Here is a 12,267-nt window from a genome sequence, read left to right on the forward strand (position 1 = left end):
TCAGGAAATATCAACAAGCTCTGAGTTTTTTCATGCCAGAGCAAATGGAACAGGTCTCCAGGTAGCATGCTGCAGCCACAATAAGGGCCTTTTCAGAAACCGGAAATCTAAACCGACTGGTTGCCTATTACGATAAAGAATATCTTAGCAGACGCTGCAATCTGACAGTAATAAATTTAAGCAGAAAGTCTTCAATAAGCAAATAGTTATGACGAGATGTGTGACTATTAAGAAATGTATTATTTAAAAATTTATAATCTTCTTTCATTGATTTCCTTTAAAATAAATCCAAATATCCACAAATTGTTCAAACTCCAAAATATTATTAAACATGAAGCCTTCATAATTATGTTCAAATCAGCAACAGTAATAAAACTTTGCATCTTTACATCCTTTATATCTGATTCCAGAAAAGAATGTAGTCTTAACAGTTGTTCTATTTAAAATTAATGTTGTATGTTTAACTGCCTATTCATTTATTTCATTGGGTCTTAGGTATGGAATGAGCTGTCTTATTCAGTTTGAAGATTTTGCAAACTCCAATGCTTTTCGCCTTCTTAACAAATACCGCAATAAGTATCTGACTTTTAATGATGACATCCAAGGTATGCAGACAAATTATTTACTACAAGATTCAAAACGTACCATGTTTAGAAGTCAATCTTTGGAATGCATAAATATTTGCAATCTGACCAACATTCACCATATATATTATGCAGACAATGCTGTTTGTCTTTCCAAACTCTGGTTCCAAACTTCCATCTGTTTTAATTGAACTTAACCTTTCACTGCAAGTACTTTGGAACAAAGGTCAGGATGCATTTTTTTCCAAGATTTGTTATCTTTAATGGGGAAGATAAAGGAGAAGAACAATTTAAGTGCAATGTACCTCAGTTACACAGTATGTGCATGGAGACAGTGCACACAGTAGTTGCAGGTAGTTGGTAAACGTTCTCCTCTATGATTCTTCTCTGAAGGTAGGGAATTAGTAGAAGTCTTTACTGGTGAGGGCTGTTGAGGCTGGGTCAATAAGTATATTCAGGTCTGAGATTTTTTTTAAATCAGTAAGATAATCAGTGCATATGGGGAATAGATAGGGAAAATGGAGTTGAGATCTGATCAGATCAACCATAATCTTATTGAATGGTGAGCAGACTTGATGGGTGAAATGGCCTACTTCGCTTATACGTCTTATGATCTGATGGTTTGATAAATGAGACGACCATCACTTGCAAGTTCCAACACCCAAGTCGCTCCTCATCCTGGCTTAGAAATATAACATGGTTCCTTCTTTATCAAAGTCCTGGAACTCCATCATAATGGCGTTGTGGGTTTACTTATGCTAACCAGATTGCAGTGGTTCAAGAAAGCAGCTCAACACCACCACCTCAATGCCTACTGCGGCTGACTAGCCAATGATGCCCACATCCCATGAATTAATTAAAATAACAAATATTGAGGTAACTTGGTGAAAATCTAATAACTCTTTAAAGATCCTGGGCGTCAGCACTAGTTACACACTGCGAATTCCCCTCCATTCCCATTATTTTTGCTGTCTGTCTCCTATCTCTGAATGAATTGCCAATCCAAGCCAAAATATTATCTCAGGTTCTAAATGTTCTTAGTTTTGTTCCTTGCATTGTAGCTAATTGAATGTCTTCTGGAAATTCATGTAAGTATTGTTTTTTCATTCTTTCATGGGACATCTATCACTGGCAATGCCTATATTTGTTATTTTTCCTTGCGCAGATGATTGTGAGCCATGTTTTTGAGCTGCTGCAGTCGATCCAATGTATGTGTACCATAGTGATGTAAAGGAGGGAGTTCCAGGATTTTAACCCAGCAACAGTGAAGGGTCAGTGATAGACTTCCAAGTCAGGATGAACTATTGCCTGGAGTTGAATTTACGGATTATGGTGTTTCCATGGCAACTACTGCCCTTATCCTTCTAAGTGTTGGAGATCACATGCTTGGAAAGTGCTATTATTGAGTTGTTATAGTGTGTCTTGTATACCTCAACTACTGTGTATAGGTTGTGACTGTAAAGTTAATGTGGTAGATGAGATGCCAGTCAAGCAGATTGCTTTGCCCTGGATAGTATCAAACCTTTTAAGTGTTGTTTGAGTCACACTAATCCAGACAAGTAGAGAGTACTCCATCGCATTTCTGATTTATGTCTTTTTGACAGTGAATATGTTCTGGGGAGCTGAGAGGTGAGCTCCTTGCTTCAGGAGTCCAGCCTCTGACCTGTTATTATAACAACAGTATTTATATAATTGATCAGTTAAGTTTAAGGTCAGTATTAACCTCCAGAATGTTGATAATGAGAGATGGTTGGAATCTCCTTGGAAACGGTCATTGCCCAGCACTTTGTACAGTGTGAATGCTATTTGTCACTTATAAACCTAAGGCTAAGTATCGTCAGTGACTTGCTGAATGTGCACTGCTTCAGTATCTGGGGAGATGCAAAGATACTAAAACTTGTCTCGTTATCAGTGAACATCCCACTTCTGACCTTATGTTGGAAGGAAGGTCATTGATGAAGCATCTGACAATGATTGGGCCTAGGACATTAGAAACAACCTGTTCTGCCAGGTTAGTTACCTCTTTAAAATGTCCAGCTAAGGGTGTTAGACATGAATTACCATTTACAGATGCAGATTAGATTAGATTACATTAGATTACATTACAGTGTGGAAACAGGCCCTTCGGCCCAACAAGTCCACACCAACCCGCCGAAGCGCAACCCACCCATACCCCTACATTTACCCCTTACCTAACACTACGGGCAATTTAGCATGGCAATTCACCTGACCTGCACATCTTTGGACTGTGGGAGGAAACCGGAGCACCCGGAGGAAACCCACACAGACACGGGGAGAACGTGCAAACTCCACACAGTCAGTCGCCTGAGGTGGGAATTGAACCCAGGTCTCTGGCGCTTTGAGACAGCAGTGCTAACCACTGTGCCACCGTGCTGCCCACATGCATGGTGGTTTTGGTTTCTTGTTTCGCTTCAGTTATCCAAGTACTCAGTCACACTCTTCATAATCATAGATTCCAGTAAGTTACTAATAACTAATATTAGATTGACTGTCTATTAATGAAGAATGTTCTTGTTTATTTTTCTTGTCTCTTAAATATTAGAAAGTCATTGGCACTTTTCCAATTGAAGGGGTCAAATGCTGAAACAAGAAAGTTTTGGACGATCATGACTAATACATTGGATTCTAGCCAAAGTGGAGCTCTATTTTGTGACCATCTGCATTCCATAACACTGAAAATGTGCATTTTTGATAATTAAATGGCCTAGTAGAACTCTTGTTTTGTGTAATTAGAGATCACTTACAAAGTGAATGAATCTTAAATGATAAAACAAACTCCTAAAGGCCTGTGAAACTGAGTTCCCACACAATTTCTTGTTTAAATAGAGTTCAAGTTCCCTACCCCAGCAATCTTTCATAGTTTTCATCATGACAGTACAAAGTTTGTTTTTCGCAAACAACTTGAGTTTGCAGGGCAATATTTAGTATAATTAAAATGTTAACACAATCTTTCACCTTGAAGTTTTCTATGAAATTTGCATAGGGAATATTCTGTGCTGTTTTAACAAGAATATAATTTGTATGTCATCTGAACAGAGGGTGGATAGTTGGTGATGCTCCTTAACCTTCCTGGTGATTAGGTCACCTGGGAGGTTTGGAAAATGCTGTACTAATCTGATGTAGGAACAGAAGAGGCCATTTGGCCCATCAAGTCTGCTCACCAATCAATGAGATCATGCCTGATCTGAAGATCCTCAACTCCAATTTCCTGCCTTATTCCTGTAATTCTTGATTTCCCTACTGATTAAAAATCTGTCAGTTTTGAAAGTACTTAACGACCCAGACTTGACAGAATTCTGTGGTAAAGAATGCCATAGATTTGCTACTTCTGTGAAATAAAAAATCCTGCTCATTTCTGTTTGAAATGGACAACTCCTTACTCTGAGATTACGCCCTTTGGTCCTAGACTTTCTAACAGGGGAAACAACATCTATCCTTTCAAACCCCCTAAGATTCTAGGAGGTTTCCTCTCACTCTTCTAAACTCCAATGAGTACAAGCCCAATCTATACAACCTTTCCTCAGAAGAAAATCCCTCCATACCTAGAAACAGCCTAGTGAAACTTCTCTAGATTGCCTGCAGTGCCAGTACATCATTCCTTAAGGGAATCAAAACTGCTCATCATATGTGACAGTGTAGGGAGAAAACATTCCCACTTATAAAAGGATCAAGAACAAGAGGGCACAGATTTCAAGTAATTTGCAAAAATTTGCAAATGTGATGTGAGGAGAAAAAAGCATTTTTACACACAGTGCTTAGGGTATGCAGTGCACTGGCTGGAAGTAAATTGAAGCAGGTTCAGTTGAGATATACAAAAGGGCATTGGGTGATTGAATAGAAACAACATAGTGTTATGGGAAAAGGACAGAGGAATGACACAAAGTCATGATGCTCTTTTGGAGACCTGGTGCAGACATAATAGGCCGAATGGGCTGCTTCTACACTGTAATAATTCTGTAATAATCTTTGTGGTTCTCTTATAGTTTAGATTTTTAGATTAGATTAGATTAGATTACTTACAGTGTGGAAACAGGCCCTTCGGCCCAACAAGTCCACACTGACCCGCCAAAGCGCAACCCACCCATACCCCTACATTTACCCCTTTTAACCTAACACTACGGGCAGTTTAGCATGGCCAATTCACCTAACCCGCACATCTTTGTGACTGTGGGAGGAAACCGGAGCACCCGGAGGAAACCCACGCAGACACGGGGAGAATGTGCAAACTCTACACAGTCAGTCGCCTGAGTCGGGAATTGAACCCGGGTCTCTGGCGCTGTGAGGCAGCAGTGCTAACCACTGTGCCACCGTGCCGCCCACGGTGGCACGGTTATCCAGTTACTCTTTATCAGCAAATGACAATTTCATTTTTCGGGCTGTGAACGTTGCTGCTTAGGCTAGCAATTGTTGTGAATCCCAAAATATTTGAGATTTTCAAAGATGGTGATGAATTATCTTAAAATGTCTTGTCAAATCTTAAAGACAAAGAGCAATTTACTTCAGTATTTTTTCCTCTAGTACCTGAATACAGTTCTTCAAAAACCATATAGGTGTGGTGCTGGGTATGGTGCGAGAGCAGCGAAACCAGGTGCTATCAAGCAGAAGAATGCAGATTCCATTCCTAACAGAACTTCTGTTGTATGTCATAAAACCAGAAAGTTCTAGAGAAATTCTGCAGGTTTGGCAGCATTCATGGAGAGAGAAACAGAATTCCGAGAAGACTTTTTTGACTCAAAGCTGTAACTCTGTTTTTCTCTCTCTGCAGATGCTGCCAGATCTGCTGAGTTTCTCCACCACTTCCTGTTTTTATTTCAGATATCCAGCATTTACAGAATCTTCCTTTTATACTGTTGCATGCCATCTGCCTTCCAATGTATGATCATAAGGAATGTAATGTGAGAGTAGCCTCACTTCCTGCTTGGTGACAAGCATAATTGGTGATGGAAGAATAACAATGAGACTAAATTTGTCCAAAGTTAAACGTCACACAACACCAGGCTATAGTCCAACAGGTTTAATTGGAAGCACTAGCTTTCGGAGCGCTGCTCTTTCATCAGGTGGTTGTGATGACCACCTGAAAAAGGAGCAGCACTCCAAAAGCTAGTGCTTCCAATTAAACCTGTTGGACTATAACCTGGTGTTGTGTGATGTTTAATTTTGTACACCCCAGTCCGACACCAGCATCTCCAAATCATGACTAAATTTGACCACCTCTTTTAGCAATGAAGTGATCTTCTTAGTGCCTCCCCAAAGAATCAACAATAGAGCTGGTGGCACAAAGAATTCCAAATATTACCTAGTTAAGAGCATGTGACTAGTTCCTCAGTTTTCTGTTCTGTCTGTGTTCAAGCAATCAGTCATGGAACATTGTTAGTAAAGGCCTTGCATCAAGTTTTACTATCCAGTTTAAGTAGAAGATGATTGTATGCTTTGATCAAAGATAAAACTAAATATACCAAATGAGCCTGTATAAATTCTGCTGAAAGTGTGAATGAATGAACCAAGAATGACAATGTGGCATTTTCATTTACATTTATCACCTCTTTCAGATATGTCTCAGTGCTGCACATAACATGAATTACTTTAAAATAAAAAGCTTCAAATATAGTCCTATGAGGTTGTCAGTTTGTAAATACAAATGAGCATAGCGGTGATTTTATACAATCTGATATCTCCGGTGGTCAGGACCATGGATGTATTTCACAATGACAAATTCTATGTGTCGCAATGAGACCACTGCCCCAAGGCAAAGTTTTCTAACTACATACAGAGATTATTTGATGCATAATTACAGACTAAAGAAGAAATATAACAGATAACCACATGCTTGGAAATTTGCAAGCTGAACCAAAAAGTCTGTTTTTCTTATGTATTTGACATGGTAAATTTAGCTGCTTTTCTATTTCACTTTTGCTATGTATCTATAAATGAATATTGTGCTGTGACACTGTATATCTATACACTGTCTATAAATATACAGTATACTGTATACACTGTCTAAATGGGTATTTAATGTAGATGTGTTGGGACTGATGTGACCTTCCTGTTGATCTTCACCTGCTGCTACAACCAATGGCACAGTTTCTTTGACCATCTCTGATGTAAATTGTCTCTATTTTCAAGACACTCTCAGATGAATTAACATATATATGCCATTCATCTCCATTGTTTCTTTAGAAATTGCTCTCATTATAGCTGATATGATAATTTACTTGTCAAAGGAATGAAAGGACAGGAGTAGGACCTTATGAAAGATCATGGATAACCTGCAATCTGACTTCATATGGGCCTTCATATGAGTCTTGGCCTCAAATCCCTTAATGTTTTTGATTATCTGAATCTATCAGTCTGATTTTTAATTAATGATTGATCCAGCATTAATTATGTTTGCAAAATGGAGTTTTAACCTTCTATGATTCCTAAGTTAATTCAGAGAGGTTTGTTTTAATTTTAATCAATATATCCTTATCCTAGAACTTGTTCAGTCCATGAACTTCAATTTCTTTCACCTTCGTATAATATATTTGATGTTTAATTCTAGGAAGACTAAACACAGATTGGATGATGATTTTGTGGAATGCCTCCATTCAGTCTGAAAGTATGATCCTGATCTGAAGAAAAGCACCTTTAGCGAATGATATAGAAGTTATATCACTTGTAATTATATAATAATAACTATAAATATATAATTAGTTGAATTAAGTAATTGAATTAGTCAGATTGTGTTGTTAGAGTATGTAGATTTATTGATGTTTATGGCTAGAATTATACAAGTCTGTGCCTTGATTAGTGTCAGATTATATAATTAATTTTTTAAAAGTTCGTATGCAGAAGTAGAAATTAGGGAAAACATTTTTGGTTGGTTATTGAAACAGTGTGATCTATGGAAGGAAGCTTTTTGGGTTGGTGGAACTAACTGTGTGGCCTTGGCCTTGAAGTTGGAATCATTGGCTACAGTTGTATGGTGATGAAAGAGCTGGTGATGAGATCTGAAAAACTGGGTGGTAAAATAGGGTTGAAAATGTCTGTTGCTTACGAGCAGGGGTGACAATTTACCAGCGACTCAGAAGGTGGGAAGCGGACCTTAAGTCACCAACTAAAGACCTTAAGGAATGATTGAAGAGTCTTTGGGTGGGCTGCAAATTGTTGAATGCACAGTGACTAAGGTTTTCTTAGGGTGGATCAGAAGTGGAAAGTGTGATTAAAACCGTGGATTCTTAACTTGGGCAAGTTTGGTTAGTGGCAGAAGACCATGTGAATGACCAAGAATAAAAGTATTTAGGTGAGAGAATGTAAGGGCAAGAAGCCCAGGACATGTTTTTCGACTGCCAATATATTAATTGTAAGTCGTATAAGTGAAAGGGATTACATCAAACCATGATGACATGAGAAATATTGTTACTGAATTGTGTACCAAAGCAACTTCCTTTATGAAAGTGGTTTTGGAAAAGAAGTAGACTGATTTATTTATTGTTGTTTCTTATGATCAGAAGAGATATTATTGGTTCCCCACTGACATCCCTGGCAATTTTCTGACCAGATGACGATGAACATCTATCTAGAGATTATCATCAGATGTTCTCACCAGAGCTGCTGCTGCTTTTGGAAACTTAACTGAAACAATACAGAATAATAAATACTAGTTTAATTTTAATTTATTCTATATCCTATTCACAATTTTAATTATTAAACTTGCACATTGTTTAATACGAAAGTAGTGTTAGAACTCAGAACCACTGAATAGTTATTTCAGTTTCTAAAAAGTGCTTCATTGGCATCACATCTGCAAACATCCAACCCCTCTGCCACCAACAGTAGCAGTATACAATCTACAAGATGCACTGCAGAAGTTCACCAAAGATCTTTCTAACCTATGACTACTACCATCTAGAGGATAAATGCAGCAGATACATGGGGGCACCAAAACCTGCAAGTTCCCCTCAATCTTGATTTGAAAATATATCACCATTCCTTCAGTGTACTGTGTCAAAATTGTGGAATTCCCTCCCTCGTGTGTTGTGCATCTACCTTTCGCACAAAGACTGTGGTGGTTCAAGAGGGCAGATAACCACCTTCTCAAGCGCATTTAGAGACCGGTAATAATTGTTGATTGAGCCATTGACACTTATACCCCATGAGTAAATTGGAAAAAATAAATAATTGGAAATTGTGTTGGCAGAGTAAGACCAGGCATGCTGACTGAGGAATGATTAAAGAACTAGATATTGAGCTTTTGAAGATGAAGGTGGCGGCAACACAAAATGGGGATTAGGAGAGAACATTTCATTGGTGAACTGAGACAGTTAAGACTTCATGGTTAAAAAGTGGTAGAATGTAAAATCGACTAAAGTCGAGCACAAACTCTTCAAGCGTTGAGGGCTGAGGGAAGCTGTAGCAATGGAAGACCATGGTGGGATTACAACTGAGGAGAAGAATTTTTAAATGGGTGCTATACCAGAAAGAGATGCTGCTTTCTCCCACATCAACTTCCTTTATTTTACAACCGCTAGAATATACACTACAAAATCCCTTCACCTCCTACCTATATCTTTTCCTAAATTGTAACTTGGAAGACTTCATTTTGATATAGAAGTCCATGATTTTGCTGCATTATTGGGAGAATCCAGGTTTGCCATAAAGCTTATTTTCCTACTGAAAAATTTAGAGTGAAATTCAAACTGGATTTGGGTTGGGTGGGAAGCAAAAATAAAATTTCATCTAAATTTTAATTGGGCTTGAACAGAGCTTATCCAGTTTTAATGGAAAAGGGAATCAGGATCATGGGAAATGACCAATACTCTGAAGAGGAATATCCTTCATTTCTTTGTTTCAATGAGATCAGGTTCCTCAGATCATTGGGTCTTGGAGAAATCTGACAGCTAAAGGGCATTAAGCAATGTTGAATGGAAGAAGCAGGTGCTTTTCCAGCACAACTTACAGGTCAGAAGCAATGAAAGTGCTTCCTTCTGACCCTTTAAAGGAAATGTTTCTATCAGACCTTTAATTATGTAACAGAATTAGTAAAAGCAATATTAAATACTGTTCGAACCGCAAAAGGACACTTTTTTTCTCTTTGTCGGATGAGTGGGTCACCTTTATCCACTAACCCAAAGTATTCCTATTGCTTTTGTAAAAGTTACAGTTGGAATATAAAAATGTAGCCTTGACTCTAAGTCCTTAACACAGTCTTTAAAATTTGATGCCACCATTCTAACGATCCTTGTGATTTTGGATGGTATGCAATGGATTGGAATTGTTTTATTCCTAAGATATCCACAACTTCACTGAAAAGTTTTGATGTAAAATTTAACCCTCGGTCTGATGTATCTCTTTGGGTAGTCTGTATCTGGTGAAAAATTTGAGTAACTCTTCTGCAATCCTTTTAGCTGTGATACTGCATAATGGAATGACCTCTGGAAATCTAGTGGACACGTCCATTATTGTCATCAAATACTGATCCCACTTTTTGTTTTAGGTAAGGGTCTTATGCACTCAATTAAAACCCTTGTAAAAAGGTTCCTCAGACACAGGAATGGGTATTAAAGGTACTGGTTTTCTTACTGCCTGAGGTTTTCCAGTTAATTTCTCTAAGCTAAAAATATCCACTTTGTCCTCCATCTCTGAACAGATGGTTTTGTTTCAACCATCCAATCAACATAGTCTCTGATAATTCTATTTCAACTTCCTTATCTGTATTCTTTGATTGCTCCTCCTGTTTCAACTCTGATGGCTTTGTGACCTTGTTATCATATAGTCTGGAAAAATCCCTGGGTATACTTCCTGTAATACCTTAGTTGCCTGATTCTCCATGGGCTTTTTAACCACAGTAGGCAGCACTCCTACCCGTGATCCAGCTATATCATTAACCAAGGACAAATTATATTCCCGGAGCAGAGTTTCTCCAGTATTCCAATCACCATTTCTTCACTTTTCATTGGACACGCCAATCTCACTTTACATAATGAAGCACTTCTCATCTCATCATGAATTCTATATGTTAGCACTTTTTCTGGCAATAGTCCTTCTGAGTTAAATATGTCCTCATCTGTTAATGTCAAAGATTGACATGATCCCATCTCTCTTAATAGTGTAACTTCTTTACCTGCTGCTCCTGGCCTATGCAAGTAAACCTTACTGTCACAAGTAAATGGTTTAAGAAGATCTGGCACTTCCTTCTCAACCAAACTCTGACCACGCTGTAGTGGTGGTGCAGCTTTTTAGCCTCCACTGTGCTTTCCTTTACCACTTTAAGAAAATTCACTTGCTCATCCTGTTTTTCTACAACCATCTTCCCAGTGTTTTTTCTAAGCCACCAACACTGTGACTTTGTGGCCCACTTTATTGCAGTGAAAATACTGGAGCTTTTTAAATTTTCTTTCCCCTTCATGGGTTTCCTTTTTACCGTTTGGTAACCTATCTCCGAGATCTACTTTTCCCTTACTATCTGTGAATTTTTCTTTTCCCCAGTTTCTATCCCTCATGGATTGAAATTGATGCTGGAAGTCAAACTTTGATTAATGAACCAACTCACAATCTTCAGCCATTTTAGCTGCTAATCTTGCTGTTTTAACTCTGCTCTTCCACGAGTTCGCACTATCTTAGGAAGTGAATTTTTGAACTCTTCCAAAATAACCATCTCTCTAAGAACATCATATGTTTGACCTATTTTTAGTGCCCTTATCCACCTCTCAAAATTACTTTGTTTGATCCTTTCAAACTCAATGTATGTTTGACCAGGGTTCCTCCTTCAATTCCTGAAACATTGTCTGTAGGCTTTTGGCACAAGCTCATATTCATTTCAGATGGCTTTCTTCACCACCTCATACTCCCCAGGTACCTCCTTTGATAGCAATGCAAATACCTCACTAGCTCTACCTACCAACTTTGTCCACATGGTCACTGGCCACTTCAGTTGTTTAGCTAATTTCTGGACGGAAGTGAAAAAGGCTTCTACATCCTTCTCATCAAATGTATGAAATGCTTGGATATATTTAAACAAATCCCCACTGGACCTTTGGCTACAATGGTCTTCACTATCCTCCTGACTAAGTCTACCTTCACCTCCATCCTTTTATGTTGACTTTTGTGTTGTAAGTGCCAACTTCTGAAGTTCAAACTATCTCTCTCTCTTTCTCCCTTCCCTCTTTTTTTTCCTCTTTCTTCTGCTAGGGACTTCCTCTCCTTCTTTTCCTTTTGTTCTGCCTGTGATTCTTTTTCCTCTGCTTTTAATCGTAATTCAAACTGTTTCAGTTTCATTTCAAGTTCAAGCTGCTTCATCTGCACTTAAGTTCTAGCCATTTCCAAAGATTCTGATGGCATTTCCAGCAAATGTAAATGTCAAGCTATTACTGTAACTACCTCTCCTTTTCTCACAGACAAAGGCAACCCCAACTCCAGCTTGTCTGCCAATTCCAACAGCTTTGCTTTGCTCACTTTCTGTAAAACCCCCAAAGTCACATCTTCCACCCCCAGAAAGTTCTTAGTGACTGAAAGAACCATTACTGCGCAAAGCACTATTTAAACCAACCAAATCCAATACCTGAAACAAAAGACTTACACGCACCACTTGCCACCTTTGAGTCCCAAGTGGAATTATAGCATTAATCCTAGGCGAGCTCCCAATCTGTTATGGATCACTCAAAATAATTTAAGAAGGTAGCCT

The 12,267-nt window shown here is 38.4% G+C and overlaps 1 protein-coding gene across 1 annotated transcript in view; it reads left to right on the forward strand.

Moving 5' to 3' along the window:
* Positions 1-450: 450 nt before the first annotated feature.
* LOC122550600 (NADP-dependent malic enzyme, mitochondrial-like) overlaps positions 451-12,267 on the forward strand; it is a 54,312-nt gene continuing 42,495 nt past the window's right edge. Inside the window, exon 1 of the mRNA XM_087988036.1 lies at positions 451-605. Within this exon, the coding sequence (XP_087844162.1) occupies positions 503-605 (103 nt within the window). The 5' untranslated portion in view covers positions 451-502. The remainder of the gene's footprint in view (positions 606-12,267) is intronic.

The sequence above is a fragment of the Chiloscyllium plagiosum genome, unplaced genomic scaffold, assembly GCF_037043375.1.
Source record: "Chiloscyllium plagiosum isolate Xiang-an unplaced genomic scaffold, Cpla_swu_hap1 HiC_scaffold_6, whole genome shotgun sequence".
Taxonomy (NCBI): Eukaryota; Metazoa; Chordata; class Chondrichthyes; order Orectolobiformes; family Hemiscylliidae; genus Chiloscyllium; species Chiloscyllium plagiosum.